This window comes from Corylus avellana, chromosome 6, assembly GCF_965113065.1.
Source record: "Corylus avellana chromosome 6, dhCorAvel1.hap1.2, whole genome shotgun sequence".
NCBI lineage: Eukaryota > Viridiplantae > Streptophyta > Magnoliopsida > Fagales > Betulaceae > Corylus > Corylus avellana.
Genome location: NC_142495.1, coordinates 2,813,687 through 2,830,529, shown reverse-complemented (window position 1 = coordinate 2,830,529; position 16,843 = coordinate 2,813,687). Strand labels below are relative to the sequence as shown.

Sequence of the window (16,843 nt, the reverse complement as noted above, 5' to 3'; positions counted from 1 at the left end):
AAATCTCAAGTTCTCAACCCTTTTCCTTTGTATGACATAATTCAAAAAAAAAAAATTTAATATAAAATAGGGATGTTGGCCCGTTGGGTAAAATTTAGAGAATTAATTTAATGGGGCCACATTTAAGAATAGTTGAAAATTAATTTGGTAAAATTTTGAAAGAGTGTTTTGTAAAAATTTAAAATTGATTAATTTTTTATTAAATTAAATAAAATTAAAGAAAAGAAAAGGCAGCTATGGTGGTAGTGATTTGGCGGCTACGTAACCAATGATGGACTCGGGGACGGGAGTGGCCTTAATTCCCCCCAAATCACAAGAAAAACAAAAATTTATGGTAAAAAAAAAAATTAATGACTTTTTTGCTAATTGGTTCCTTCCCAAAAAAATTTTGGCCCTTAATCCCTCCTCAAATTGAAACTTGGGTCCGTCCCTGCACATAATCATTTGTTTTGAGTTTTAAGAAGAATTCTATAATTTGTTTTGAAAAATATATAAGTGGTAGGGTCATGTTTGAAAATTTGTTTGGTTAATTTAACTAGTATGTAGTACTTAAGAAGAGTTTTTAGGGTTTAAAACGCGAAAAAGAGCTTTTTAAAAGCTTATCGAACCCGCCAAAAACATGATACGATATACACTTTAAATCTGTTTATACTCTACTAAAACTATCTTTTTAACATCCCCTGGTTGAAGATCTCAATTATTTTTGGTTGAAGAACCACACAAAAACTCCCAACTTCCCCAAAATCAACCAATGGAATCTTACCATCAACTCAATCCATGGCTATAAAATCGTCGGCATAGCCCAATTAAACTACCTATTAAAATATAAATTTAGTTTAATTTCTTATGAGTCTAAAGCTTTAGACCAACAAATAATTTAACATGGTATTAGATGAGTAGTCTGAAAAGTGTATTTATATAAGTATGGATAAGGATAAAGATTTTGACCATCATTATTGAAGTTTGCCTAAGGAATAGCAGGCAGGTCTAATGATATTGAATTATTTGCTTCTGAAAATAACATCGATTTCTCTCATTAACAGTGAGTCAATGTAGACAAGGGCTGATAACTTCGTATAGAAAATGAGGGATTGGGTTGGTTTATTATGTCTCGCTTCCCATCACATGCTGCCAGGTGGCAACAGTTGATTTCATATCATATTATAATCACTTTGCATTAATTGGTTCACGCCCCCTTCCTTCAATTTTCTTAACTACTAATTACTTGTTCAACGACAGAGACAGCTTTCATACTGGAAAAAACGATAAAATCAAGTGGTTAATATTTCCCTCTCCTAAAATTAATATCTGGTGGTTTTGTCGATGTCTATATTGTCAAAATGTCAATGATATATTTTCTAAAAATATTAAAATTATTTTATATAAAGAGTTATACTATTTTTTGCAATATTTGTTTTTTTATTAAAGGGTGTACGATCTAATTAAAGTTTTTTTTTCTTCTTTTTTTGAACATGTCCACACAAGGGAAGGAGGAGGGGGATTCGAACTAGTGACCTTCACTGCATGAGGCGGCGTTTACAGCCGATTGAGCTACCCCTTGAGGACACGATCTAATTAAAGTTATTCTTATATTTATATTACTAAATTATAAATGCCCAAAATTATAAGAAGGTTTAACACACAATTAAACCTTAAATACTTGAACTGTGACTCCACTAAGCATTAAAATCAACGAAAGAACTCCAATATACTTAATTATCCCAAAGAACATGAAAAGGAAAACCTAAACTAAACCATGATTGAATCGAATCCAGTAAAATTTCAGTAATATGAGTTGTCACCGACACTAAGGTCAGTCAAAAGTTATGAAGAAACAAAAACTATAAACATTAAATAAACAATTCAATTTATCCTTTTGGAATATATATTTTACATCCATCCATCCATTCCTTCCCCCACACCAAACCGGCAAACACAAACAGGCATTAGGTAGCGGGTACGACGTACGAGTGACAGAAACGGATACGGAGATCTCATAATCCCCCTGGTTTTATTACAGAATCAAATTTAAAATTTGTTTTTTTTGTTTTTTGTTTCTCTTTGTTGTTAAGAAATTAAGATAATCAAAGGGATTTAATTTATTAATCAAAGAGGAGGAGGAGGAGGAGGAAGCTGGGCAGAAAGTCCGTGGGGATGGGAGCGAGTGCACGACCGGTTCCGTACAGGTTAAGAGTGATAGAATAGGCGGTTTTGGCTGTTGGGAAAAGGAATGGGTAAGTGGCAGGTGTCGGTGGGGAAGGTGAGCAGAGGCCGTTAAAGAGGGTGGTGGTGGCAGGTTTACAGGCTGGCCTTGGACAGGAAAGTAGTAATAATTAATTATTCGCCCTCCGATTTTGCGACCGCTCTTGTCGTTTTGCGCCAGCTCAGCATCTCCGTGCGGCCGTTTTTAAATATATTTTAAGGAACGGAAAGCGAAATCCCACACACGAAAATGCTCTACAGCCTGGCTTCCTCAGTCAAACTCACACTTCAAATCTCAAACCTTACCCAACCGTTATCATCGTTATCTCGTTATTTAAATATCTGTTTCTTTTTTCTTCTTTTTTTATCCCAAATATTCCATTTTACCATTTTCTCCCTAGGCTGTATAAATAAATGGGTCAACATTAGTTTTATTTCAAACTCTTCTTTTTATTTAGTTTTATTAAATTGATATGTATTTTAAAAAAATAACTTTTTTTTTTTTTTCTCTTACAAAAAATTTAAAATCATTTATATTTTTTATATCATATTAATTAATTAATTTCTTATTTCTGGTCACAAAACTCACACTGAATTTTATTTTATTTCAAAAAAAAAAAAAAGAAGCACAAGTTGGATTAAGAAGGGAAGGGAAGGGACGCTCCGAAGGAATGATTAAAGCGAGGAGTGTAGCGGACGCTCCTTTGTGGGAGCGTCCAATTTGGAAAAGTAGAGAGGAGAGAGATGAGTAATGTAAACCAGACTAGCCAATGCAACTCAAACACGACGCGTGTCCATTAGCCAGCTGTATCCCAAATCCCCCCCACGACCGCTTGCCTGGAAGAAGCGGTGCCGAATGTCCATAACGCCTTATCCTAACTCCCCCAGTCATCACCTGCTCAACCGGTCACCCCTCCTCTCCCCATATATATATATCCCCACCTCTCGTCCGCTCTTCCATTCCATCGTAAACGCTCCAAACACGAAGCTCAAATCCAACCCCACCTACTCTCTTCTCTGAAACTCGAAAAATATCAGAGCCAGCGGCAGGCGTTACGGAAAGCAAAATGGACCGGATCAAGGGCCCATGGAGCGCGGAGGAGGACGAGGCCCTACAGAGGCTTGTCCAGAAGCACGGCCCAAGAAATTGGTCCCTGATAAGCAAGTCCATACCGGGCCGGTCCGGGAAGTCGTGCAGGCTCAGGTGGTGCAACCAGCTGTCACCGCAGGTGGAGCACAGGGCATTCACGCCGGAGGAGGATGACACAATAATCAGGGCCCACGCGCGGTTCGGGAACAAGTGGGCTACAATCGCCCGGCTCTTGTCGGGTCGAACGGACAACGCGATTAAAAACCACTGGAACTCCACGCTTAAGCGCAAGTACGCGTCCATGGCCACAGAAGACGCCGAAGGGTATGATGGGAATTTCGCTCATCAGCAGCCGTTGAAGAGGTCCGTCAGTGCGGGTTCGGGTTCGAGTGTACCGGTTTATTTGAACCCGAGCAGTCCATCCGGGTCCGATTTGAGCGATTACTCCAGCGTTCCGATTTTGCCCCCATCGTCTCACGTGTACCGACCGGTGGCGAGGACCGGCAGCGTCGTGCCTCCGATGGAAACGACGACGTCTTCGTCGGCGCCGGATCCGGCGGCCAATGACCCTCCGACCTCGTTGTCTCTGTCCCTCCCAGGAGCGGCCGATTCTTGCGAATCATCTTGTCAAGCAGTGGCGGACGCAATAACGATACCTCTATTTCCGGCGGCGGCGGCGGCGCCGGTGGAGACCTCTGCGGCGGCGGAGGTGAACCGGGAGGAGGATCGGGGAATTGGGTTGGTGCCGTTGAGTGCGGAGCTAATGGCAGTGATGCACGAGATGATAAAAAAGGAGGTGAGGAGCTATATGTTGGAGCAGAGTGGTGGTGGTGGGATGTGTATGGGTATGGGTATGAGGGAAGAGGATTTGTTTAGGAACATCAAGAGAATGGGGATCAGCAGGATCGAATAGTAGTGATATTAGTAGTTAGGAAGAATATGGGATAAAGAATGGAGGAAAGGGGAAAGAAAGATGGGCTTTGTTGTTTTTTTCGTTTTTTGCTCTGGTGTTTAGGAATAAGTTTGGGCAATGTACAGAGAGTGAGAGAGAGAGAGAGAGGTTGAAGTTTGAATCCAAGCGGTAAAGTTCGGAAAAACTCGGAACTTTTATCTTTCTATGGCCGCCCTGGCCTTGTTCAGCAGGTTTTGGAAACAAAAACATGCAACCAAAAAAAAAAAAAAAGGGAAAAAGAAAGTTGAAATTTCTCGTTCTAATCCTTTCTTCAATCACTGTTTTCCTCTGTCTCTCTCTCTGAATTTTGAATTTGTATCGGAGCAACGCTACTATTTAGAAGTTATTCCACATACAGGAACAAAAAGAGGGGCAGAATTAGGGAGAGAAATGGAGCAAGACAGTAAATCGACTGGATTGAGCTTCAAACGGCAACAAGGATCTAATAGGATTTGGCTTTAGGTCTCGAGTTTTTTTAAAAAGGAAATCAAATAAAATTTGGACCGTTCAAAAAATTAAATCATATGCGTAGGAGGGTAAGAATCCCTAATGCCTAATAATAATAATACTAGTGGGTGCAACTGAAAACAATAACCGTCATACCCATTATCAACTGTTTGCAAACATTTTTAGATGGAAGATGTTATTGGTGACGCTTAATGAGAATGGTCTAATTCAAATAGGGAGTAATGTTTTTGGTTTTTGTTTTTGTTTGTTTGTTTTTTTTTTTTAACATGTTTATATAAGAGGTAGAGGAAAATTTAAGCTAGGAATCTCTGTTTCGGCCAATTAAACTACCTCTTCGTACGGGTGTTTTGGTCATTTTGCAATTGCAGCCGTGTTGAAATGGTTGTGATAGCTATTATGTGATACCAAACAGATAACGTCCATTCTTATCCTCTAAATGAGTCAATGACCCTTACTTGCTGAGAAGAAGCCGCCACTCAACCGATGAGAAGGGGTCGTCGTCCTTCCTTTTTGTTTTTGAGGACTGGTATCATCTTGTGAGGGGAAGTTGCCTGTCATAGGGGTGGGGTTTGAAACATGAATTTAAATCGATAGCTTACCAAAATTTCTTAGATATTTTTATTCCTTTGGATCGATTGGGTACAATTACAAACTACATGAGTAATTTTCTCGGGATAAAAATTAATTTTCTAGCGTTCATTCATAAAAATACCTAGAATTAAAAAAAATAATTCAAATTTTTGTGACATTTTTAAAGTTTTGGAGGGCTCGGAACTCTCATAAGGTTCGTATGAAACCTACTTGTCTAAATAAATTTAAACTAGTTGATTAGTCCCATGTATACTTTCATATATTTGCTTGTCAAATTGCTAAGCATTTGGATAACAAATTGCTACAAATCCTTATCAGAAGATTATAAGCCATGGGTTCGTTGGGAGTTGAGAAGAAACACGGAAGGTTAAGACGGTTGGTATTGATAAATGAGCAGTTAGCAGTTAGAAAAGGACATGGATGTTTCGTTACTCATAACCATTCTGTTGAACTTTTAATAATATCGGGACATTTAACAGTTTCTTCAATTATTTGTAATGGTTTTGGCAAGACTAGGTTATTTAAGCTGTCTTCTTCCTACCCATTCCCATTTTATTTCGAGCATAGAATAAAGTAGCAGATTAAAATCCCAGAGATGCAACAAGGATCCTATTTTACTGATTAGGCTTATAAGAAAATAATTTTTTCGACCATTAAAAAAGAAAAAAGAAAAAAAAAAGAATCTCGAGTAAGAGGAAGAAATCGTTTAACAAGACACCGAAGTTCCATTTTTTGAAAATTTCTTGCCCTGTAGTATATATTGCGAATTTCAAACATCTTTTTATAATACACAGATTTGATAATCAGCTTGGGAGAAAAGAATTAACGTTACAAAAAGGAGGGGGGATTGGGGGGAACTAATGAAAGGGTGAGCTACTGAGTTGCAGCCCGGATGGATCCTGAACTAGAGTTTCGTTTACTAAATAACAGAAGTCTAGACTTAATTTCATGAACCAAATGCCATAGATCCTGCTTCCACGACCATGTCGGATCATTTAGCGCACGTATGGAATTAAGGCAAACAAGAAGAGTACCGCCCTCATGTAAAAGAACCTGCAAGTTCATAAGTAAAGCAATCATTAGATACTAAGGAGCAGGATTAATTTGTATTCATTTACTGGAATCAAAGCCATAAAAAATGATTCATACCGTTAACCATAGGGGAAGGAAACCCAAAACAGATGGAAGAGAAGCGAGAAAAATAGAAGATAGAGCAAGGGCCACATTTTGTTTAACCTGCAGGTACATTTAAGTAAAAATCGAGCAGATAACGGCAGATGATGATGAGACCTATGTTAGGAAAGTACCAGTGAAGTTGTTTGCCGGGACTTGGCGATACAGAATGGTACGGCAGAAATAGTGTCCTGCAGCAACAACACATCTGCAACAGCTGTAGCAGTTGCACTAGCGCGTTGAGCAAGCACAATTCCCACAGTGGCAGCAGCCAGTGCTGGTGCATCATTAATACCTTCACCAACCATGATTAGACCTCGCCCTAAATTCCCAAAACATTGTCAAGTTGTATGACCTTCGGGTAAAGAAAAAGTGCAGCTAAAAAGAAAATAGCATGGGAAATTACTAAAATAAACTAAACATTTCTGCAACTTCAGACCAAATCTTTATAAAAGTGGGAGGATTTAATGTAATCAGAATGGTTAAAACATGAAGACCGTCAGTATAAAAGATAATTGAAAATATTACAGGCCAGGGAAAAAACACAATGAACGCATGTGTATGAACGCTTAACTTCCATACTCTCCAAAGTCCATTCAAAGAAGCACAATATCATGCAATGATAGTTGTCATTTCCTTTCTTGATGTTTAAAGCATCAGAAGCCAAAAAATAAATAAAATGATACCCATAGATAGATATGTGTCTGTGTCTGTGTGTGTCTGAACATACATTTTTACCCAAGTTTTTCAGTACAGAGGCAATGTCACTGTATTTATAATTGCAGACTTGTAGTTTATCAAAATGAATACAGGGGGAACTAAGAATTAGTAGTTTATCAAAATTAGGTTCAGTGTCGATGAAAAAACATGCTAAGAATGAAGCTAAAAGACTGGAATCGAGAAAGTAAACCATGCAATATGCAGATGTGACTCTCAAGATCCAGTATATATATATATATATATTTCATTTTGTAAACAAGAAGAAAATGAATTTTTCTGGATCGTTGATAGGGAACTCACCCATATTCCTTGAGACATCCTTCACATGACTCAGCTTATCCTCAGGCTTCAAGCTGCAATAAACTTCGCTGATGCCCACGGCATTTGCCACTCTCCATGCACTAGACTCATGATCACCAGTTAACATCATTACACGTAGCTTTGCTTGATCGCGTAATTCTACTATGACATCTAAAACGCCAGGTCGTGGTCTATCCTCTAGGTGAATCAATGTTACCTGCATGAACTCAGTGGATAATGCAATTTAGTTCACTGGCATTTTTGATCACTTGACTGCATTTGGATGAAGAATTTGAAAAATTCTTAGAATTTTCAAAAGGACAATTTAAATTGATGGGAATTTCAATCCATTAACTTAAATTTTCATTGTTTGGATAAGCATTTAAAAATTAAGAAATTACAGTATTCCAGTAGTTAAAACAATTTAATGATCATAACACTGACAACTTGGTAATGATGGTGGTATGGTCTAGTGGTGTTGGTTGTGATGGCGGATATTGGTGACAGTGGCAAGTGGTGGCAGCAGTATCAACAACAGATATAAATATAGTGTGAAGTGTAATGGTGGTGCTACGAAACAGTAATGTTTGTAGAATTTGTATAATGACACATTCCACTATGAAATTTGAATTTGGGTTTGGATGCCAGAAAATCTCAAATTCAAAATTCCATAGATTTTTTACAGAGCTCCCTTCTTATTAGCCCAAACAAGGAAAATTAACATTGGAAGATTCCTTAATTACACTTAAAAGTAAAATCTTTCCCTAAATCCCCTCATCCAAACACACCATTAAAGAAAAGGTAGAATATAATATGTGATATGGTAAAATAAGGCACATGAGCCTCTCCACCATAGATGCAAACAAAAAAGCGTATTCTTCTGAGAGACCCTCAAAAAGTCACCAATCCATCCAAATCCAATTATTCTCACCATTACCCACCTGGAAATAAGTCAAGCTACAGAAGTTTACTACAGCATAAATCCTCTCCACAAGCTAAGGTCACAACTCCAGATCATCTCACACACTAAATCAAACATGCTTGGTATCCATTGTCAAACCGATATGACCACAATATTTAAATAAAGCAAAATACTATATTAACCATAACAAAAGTATTCACAGATGCTTAAAATCATGATGATCATAGCTAACCATTCTACATACGTTGGGTGATCTTCCTTTCTCTTTCGTGCATCTGTTTTTTTTAGATAAAATGACATCAAGACGTAGAAAATAAAAGCAAGGTATTTGAAGATTGTATTGGTTATAGTCCTCTAGGATTTAAATGAAAGATCGAATTAGACCATAGTCAATCTATCTTGAAATGAAGTTGAAAAAACAATTCTGTATTTTGCTTATATGACTCATAATAAGAAATGAGAGTTCGAGAACAGCATAAAGAATGACAGGGAAACTAAAGAAAATTATCGAGAATCCCAAGGGTGGCCTAAAGAAAGATTCGTGTTTCAATGCTGTTTGGTGAAAAGAGGTCTTCATTTTGCAGCAACACTGGCCCAAAAATTTTACTTAGTTCATTTTGAAGCAACACTGGAACATGTTATTTTCTTTTGCTAATTTAATTTTTGTATTCATAAAAACAAGGAAGATGGAATTGTTTATTCAATACGAAGGTTTGTGAGCTTTAAAATGAAATGTTGACAAAAAAAAAAGGAAGCTAAATTAGCAAACTTACCACCCCACCTCCCCCACCCCCCCCCCCCCCAAAAAAAAAAAAAAAAAACCCATAGTGGAAGAAACATTACCTTTTGATTAACAGAAAGAGCAGCATGAACAAACTCACTTCCATAAGAAGATGCATTCACAGCATCCTTGATCTTTTTTGATTCATCTTCTGACTTACAAAACGAAGTGATGAAATCTACAGAACCAAGTGATGCTTTCAACAGTTTAACCCCTGCAGTTCCTGACTATAACAAGAGAAGAATCAATGTAATGTCACTCTTATCCGTCACTGATCAAACAAAGTTAAATGGCGGTGGGTGGAACAAAATAGACGCATGCATGATGTATTCAATATTCATTATGATATGGGATGCATGATCCACACTATAACATTCTAATACACATTTATGGTTTCTTTTTTCTTCTTTATATTTTTAATTTTTAATTTTTTTTTATAAAAGTAGTCACAAAATTGAAAAAAAATTGGAGGAAACATGTATAAAGAATGAAAACGCTATAGAATTGATTTATTGGAGAAGTGTAGATATCAACTAACAAATACCATACTAACAGTACCCATATCTAATATAGAAGTATAAATTAGCATCATGTCCTGATGATGTGGACACATACAAAGAAAATAAGCCATGGAAGCACATAACAAATTACAAATAAAAAAGAGGCTGGGATAAAATTAGCCATATCCTCCAACTGAAAAGTAAATGAATTAATGCTGACAGTGATAGAGATGTAGATCTTTGAATAACAAGGCCATCTTTTTGAAGCATACAAGCCTAGGTTTTCATCATTAAAGCTGATATGAACGACCACTGAGATATGTTACTGAAGAACACACTACCTCAGTGCCATTGAGAGTCGCAATGAGACCTCTACCAGGAAAATACTCGAAACTTTCAACGGAAACAGAAGGAAGATCTTTCCCTATACTGTGGTCTACAACAGCTCTGAAACAGACAACGAAAAGGAACAGGTAAATACTTTAACAAGAAAAATAAACACTTTCCACTTCATGTCCAACACATTTGAGACAAAGACAAGCATATTCAACTCAATGAAGATCCAAGAAATTATTAGAACATATTTTTGGAAAGTTGAAACACAAACTACTTTTAGACTAGAATACGAAGAAAAAAAGAAAGGATATAAGAGTAGATTTGTCCTTCCCAATTTTTTGAGCAAGAAGCAAAGAAGGTAAAATAGGGCTAACTTAGTGAGAATGAAAGCAGAATCAAGGTATCATATTGTAGAGCAACATAAAAACAATTGAGTTCCACATAAGCAATATGTGTGCATACCATGATTGATTAAGTTTAACTTAAGCAACTACATAATAAATTTCCACAGTGATTTTTTTTTTAAGGAAAGGACACAAAACTCTATTAAGAACTATGGAGTCAGACTGGTAGCACTTCCAATGACTATCAAATTCAAATCAATGGGTCTTGAAGCAGCACAACAGTCTGCCTAACACAACCCCGTTGTAAATTATCCTGCATTTATCTATGGAAACATGCAAATTATATGGTATGCACAAAAGAGAATTACTGGTTCTTTTACAGTGAATACTGAGTTTATATATTACATCCCTAGGAGTGCATCCATACGCAAACATATGTAAGAAAGTTTCAAACTTAATTACAGTTTTATGTTTGTTGTTTGAGCCTCTTAACAACTGACTTATATCAAATCTATGGCTTCATCCATAAGAATTATTATGAATCTTAGTCACAATTTCCATCTTTTAATGACATGTATAGGACTTTTTTTTCCTTCTCTAACAGCTTATATGCTCAAGTCAATGCGCACAAAAATTACAAATAGCATCAATGACATATGGTACATTTAAAACCAAGCTACTGTTATGCATCCAACCAGATCATGGGCTTAATATGGCCATGCCCGACAAGGCAATGGTAGACCCAACTGCAAACAGGTGAAGTCTGCTGCATCAACAAGAATTTTTGGTCAAGGTTTCCAGTTAATTTACTTAGAATTATGCCAAGTAACCATGCTATTGAACAAGTCTCGAGTATAAGATTTAGTTTAATCAAACATTTAAGCGAGGAAGAAACTATAGTCTAACAGTGCTACCTTCCAATAGGATGAGTTGTACCCTTCTCCATGGCAGAAGCTACTGCGAGAGCTTCTTTTTCACAGCTGGGAACACAACAGCAAGCAAAATCTGATCTGCTTTTTCTGGCCTGGTGTCCAAAAATCGGTTCAATGGCTTTGAACATGAGCCCTCCAGTTGTCAAAGTCCCAGTTTTATCAAATGCAATAGTGTGGCAAGAAGCTAGAGCATCTAGCACATGCCCACCTTTCAGCAGTATTCCCTGTAAAGATATAAAGTAACATGTCACGACTGTTAAAAAAGTCATGTCGCGCACGAGCAAATTTTTGGTTTATGCCAAAACTGACCTACAATTCAGCATGAATAGGAATTATAAAATTAGATATACAATCACAGTCGTTAGATGAAAGCAGGGAAACACAATAGTAGTTATCAGTGTACCATTTTCAGGAAAGTGAGCCTCTTTTTTTGGTAAGCCCCTAATATTTTTAAGTGGTATGCAGTGTAACTCACAAAAAGATACGTTTAAAGTGTCTACTTAATAAGACCAAAGCAGCTCAGCATTTCTTAAGTACGGATTCAGTTGACAAATACCTTCCTTGCACAGGAACTAATTGCAGTAGCATATGCCAATGGAGCTACAGCCAGTGCACAAGGTGATGCTGCCACCATGAGCCCCAATGCTCTGTAAACCGATCCTCTGCAGGCTACATAGTTAACCAGATTGAACAACTTAAAGACAAGCAAGCCTCCAAAATGTAAATCCAGAAAGGAAAAAAAATCTTTGAAGAAAATGATCATGAGAGAGAGAGAGATTCACTTGAGCATCAATTTTTTTTTTTTTTTTTTTTTTTATAAGTAATGTATAACCATTCAAAGCGTAGAGGAGCACAACCCTAGTATACATGAAATATACAAGAGACCTCTAACTCATGGAGAAAGAAGAACATATTTCTAAAATGTTAAGTGCACAGATAAAGTTTCACTTGAGCATCAAATTTTAAGTACGATAGAACACTTAAAAATGTTGAGTATAAGATAATAAAGAAAAACTAAGAAACAAATGAGTTGGTCACTACACTTTTAACATTTTAATCTAGTGCAATGGTTGGATATACCTTGACCAACAGGTTTGGAAATACATAAGGCCCCACATTGTTTCAAAAAAATATAATCTGTAGTAGTTCTCAGGGAAAAAAATAAAGAATGTCTTTATTTGTCTCAGGAATTATTTATCTTGAAAACCAATCAGGTTGTATCTCTTCAATTGGGAAATTTATTTTTAGGAAGATCAGGAAACCAAGTTACTGCAACATATTAGTTTCCTCTAAATATCAAGGAGCAAATTTTCAGTAATTGGGCAAGTCAAAGACTCAAGAAAGTTAACCCAGTTGAGGAACAAAGAGTAATAAAAACTTGCCTACCAAAAGGGGGCAAAAAAGATTGATAACTTCTTATTCAGTGGAATCAATATGTATAATAGCACTGAGGCACTTTCAAGGCAAATGAAGTGAGGCAATAAAACTAACAGCATCATCAATATCAGGAAGTTTAACACGAGTGGCAAGCAAATTAATTATTCGAGAGCATTCCTGTAACTATAAGCACTTTCTCCAACTTACCAGTTGTGCTAATGAATGGCCACTTGAACAAAAATGGGCCAATGACAGCAACAGCAACGGACAACACTACAACCACCTTGCTGTAATTGTCACCAAATTCATCCAGCCATCTTTGAAGCTTTGGTTTATTCAACTGAGCTTCTTCAGTTAATTGCACAATCCTACTCAGTGTTGATTCTTTCCACGTCTTTCTTGTCTGCAATTAAAAGTAAATGAAATTTTGGGTTTGATATCACTATATATTCATCCAAAAAGTGAGGAACAAAGTCAGAAACTTACAAAAAAAAAGCCATGAGAAATATCAAGAATGAGGAGTAAAGAGAAAAATTAAATGCAACTCTCTAGCCTTCTTTATATATTGTCTGGCAGAAAAATTTATTATCATTTATGCAACAAAGGACATAAAAAACAATCATTTGCCAAAAAACAAAATATAGTGATAACAAGAACACGTCAACGTCTTTCTACATATACATTTATGAAAACATTTAGAAATAAACAGTTTCACACACATACCTTCACAATCATTCTACCATCTAAATTTCTGGCACCACCAGGAATTCTGTCTCCAACAGTTGTCTCCAATGGTTTGACTTCCCCTGTCAAATGCTCAACAGTAATGGTTGCACTGCCTTGGAAAACTTCACAATCTACAGGCACAGACTAATCACAATACCATCCCCCATTACAATGCTTCCATATTCTAATGTATCAACCAGAAAGATTTGGAACTTCAATCCAAAATAAAAACATTAAGACTGCTGCTTGAAATGTAATGATTACAAGTGACATGCAATTATAGTGAGGAAAAAAAATAAAATAATTGAATACCACAGTGAGAAAAACTGTTAAATCATATGGGCAAGTTAAAAATAGTTCAGAAAGCAAGATATGTTAGTTAAATTGGTTTTGAGATGCTACTGAATAGTCCATTTTTCAGATACTAGAAATAAAATTATCTAAAACTCACCAAACTCATAGGACCATATTGTTCTTACATTTTTTTTTTTTTTTTTTTTTAAAAAAAAAAAAAAAGCCTAAAATATGATAATATCCCTATATTTGTCCATACTACAGATACATAGTGTATACTAAAACTCATGAAGCTTGGATGCACTTCGAAGTTGTAGAAAGTAAAGTGGCCCAAACCGAAAATACAGAATTGGTAAAAACAAGACAAAATATTTCAATCTTTTATATGGCAGTACCAAAACGTCCTAAGGGTCACGTGGACTGGAACCCAGTAATTACTGTCATGAGTCTGGCTAAAGCTAAAGCATACAGGTACAACTTCTTAGATTTTCCAAAAGTCTCAGTAGCAAATACAGGACCATCATCATGCTATCCTCATCTCCAGAGGAATTGTATTGTATAAAGATTATATCCTATAAAACCAAAAGGAAACCAGGGTACTACATCTGCTATCACATACCTCACCCGCCCCAACCAAGATATATGAGCCCACTTCCACGTCATGCACCGGAACCTTTTTGTAAGTAAAATCAGAAGTATTAGGAAGCTCATCATCAACCAGTTCCAGCACAAGAGCAAAATCAGGATAATTCTCCTTCAATTCTTTAACATCAACCATTGCGCGGCTGGTGAAATACTCCTCAGCTGCAGTCACCATACACTAAATGATAAACTTAAACTTCACCAACCAATACATACAAACGTATATATATATATATATATATATATATATATATATATATAAAGTTGCTGCTTAATATGCTAGTTTGAAATGCTTACCGATATGGGCAAGATTAAACATGGCAAGAAGTAACCCTCCTTCTAAGGAGTTCCCCATAAAGATTGATGCAAAGCCCGCAAGAGCCATTAACACATGGATATTTACTTTTCCACCAACAATATCAGTGAGGGCATCAAGTGATGCAGAGACCTGGAAACAAAAATGGCATGCTATTGTAACACATTACCACAGCGTCAAGATAATATTGTGATTATAACCAGTAGAAAATTTTCAACAACCAAAATAAACCAAAAAAGCATATGCACAACCCATAACCAGCAAAAAACCAGAGTCCTAATGATAATAAAAGACAACAGAAAATTCGCATTCCGTAGCTAGCCTTATTCTTTTCATCCAAATATCTTACACACTTCGGTTCCTTCAATACAAATCAACCCCAAATTTTTTACGACAATGCCTTTTTCCCTCTCTTAAATCCCACACAACCGCACGTGAAACACTAAAGTAATGCTCAAGGTAACTAAGACAATCATCTCTAGCTGTGTTGATATGGTTAAATAGCATACAAAGCTAATTAGACTTCAACCATGAATTTTCAATTCAAACACAACACAGAGAATTCAAGACAAAAAATGTATATTACCCCAACTAGAGGAAAAGCGACGATCATGAAAGCGTTCTGCAGAGGCTTCACCGCCGGCTTAGGCACGACGTAAGGACAAGCAGCGGCAGCCAGAAAAAGAGCCGCGGAGCAGCAACACAACTGCAAGTGCTCCCGCAGGAAATCCGCCAAGTGCGTCCATCGGACCGCTCTCGCGAACCCGATCAGCGCTCTCTGAGGCCCGCTCAGCTTGTCATCCTCATCGCAATGGTGGTGGTGGTGGTGGTGATGGTGCTCGTGGTCCTCGTGGTGGTGGTGGTGGTGGTGATCGGTGGCCTTGGCGGCGCAACGGAGTTGAGAGAGACGGAAATTCGGGGAATTGAACGGGGGAGAGAGAGGTTTGAATCGAATTATGGGGAATTGGAGGGCTGGTTTGGAAAAAGGTTTGAACGAGTTGAGTGGAGGGAGCTTTGTGCAAGTGGGGAAGGGTCGGAATTTGGTGGTGGAGCGGAGTGAATGAGGGAGGGTTAGGATTTCCATTGATCGAAGGGGTTTGGGGGATTTACAGTCTTCAGTCCATCGTCGATTAAGAGACCGATAGAGGAAGGGAGCTGGTTGGGGCCTCAGTGGACTGGGAATTTGTACACATTTGGGGCAGTTGTTGCCCGTCACGCCATCCACACCACACTATGTGCTCATTTTCGGGCCGGGGCTTTAGTGGAAATACATGTTTCAACCAGCACAACGTCGTCGTTTTAACTATGAAATTCAATTAAAAAAAGCAATTGTTGCAGCGACATTTGAGATTCTCAAAGAGTCAAAGGGTAACTAAATTCGCCGCAATAACTTTTTTTTTTTAAAAAAAAAAAAAATCAATATTTCTCACCCTCTAAATCTTCTTCACTTTATTAAAAAAATTATTTTTTAATAATTTTATTTTATTTTATTTTTTGTGAGTTATGTAATAGGATTATAGGAGAGTTGATTCTCACTGATCCCAATGCCTCCACTATCTTGTATCTACTTCTTTAATCTTTGTACGAATATTGCTAGGATATTCCAACTTTAATCTTTGTACCTAACTTCTTAATTATATACTTTTAATCATTTAACCAATTATGAAACATATTAATTTGTTAAGAAATTATAGTTTAATTGTCCTAACTTAAGCTCCACTTGTTTCAATGTAAACTTTTTTTTGGAAAATGTTTTTCCTATTTTTCGATGTTTAGTATGATCGAAAATCTTGATCAAACCAATTTTTTTTTTTTTTGTAAAATGGTTTCCTTTTTTTCATAAACCATTTTTTCAAGTTTATGTATCTCCTTCTCAACCCACAACATCAAATTTTATTCTCGTACGCACTCTTTCTTGCATTTCATTGTTTCTACCATTAGAAGTTGCCGGCCACTGACAGCCACTGCCAGTTATCATTGTTGTTACCATTGCTGATTTTTTATACTAGTCAAATGCCAAAAAATATATTTTTTTTAACAAAAACTATTTTACATCAAATCAAATGAACGTTAAGCATTTTCCTTTTTCTTAAGGAAATTTCCACAAATAGTATTTAGTAATTCTCAAGAGAACTTTCGATTCATTACTGTGGCAGTCAATTAGAGAATCAAATCAT

At 36.8% G+C, this 16,843-nt stretch overlaps 2 protein-coding genes across 2 annotated transcripts; one reads left to right on the top strand and one right to left on the bottom strand.

Moving 5' to 3' along the window:
• Positions 1 to 3,154: 3,154 nt before the first annotated feature.
• Positions 3,155 to 4,533, top strand: LOC132186190 (transcription factor MYB44). The gene has a single exon (XM_059600039.2). The coding sequence runs from the start codon at positions 3,270 to 3,272 to the stop codon at positions 4,203 to 4,205; it is 936 nt and encodes a 311-aa protein (XP_059456022.2). The 5' UTR covers positions 3,155 to 3,269; the 3' UTR covers positions 4,206 to 4,533.
• A 1,493-nt stretch (positions 4,534 to 6,026) lies between these two features.
• Positions 6,027 to 15,879, bottom strand: HMA1 (heavy metal atpase 1). The gene is made up of 13 exons (XM_059600030.2): positions 15,253 to 15,879; positions 14,648 to 14,798; positions 14,328 to 14,512; positions 13,412 to 13,558; positions 12,896 to 13,091; positions 11,868 to 11,980; positions 11,294 to 11,535; positions 10,041 to 10,146; positions 9,262 to 9,426; positions 7,497 to 7,713; positions 6,611 to 6,798; positions 6,453 to 6,539; positions 6,027 to 6,356 (listed from the first exon to the last, which is right to left on the bottom strand). Exons 1-13 carry the CDS (start codon positions 15,748 to 15,750, stop codon positions 6,177 to 6,179), a joined length of 2,475 nt encoding a protein of 824 aa, XP_059456013.2. The 5' UTR covers positions 15,751 to 15,879; the 3' UTR covers positions 6,027 to 6,176.
• Positions 15,880 to 16,843: the final 964 nt, after the last annotated feature.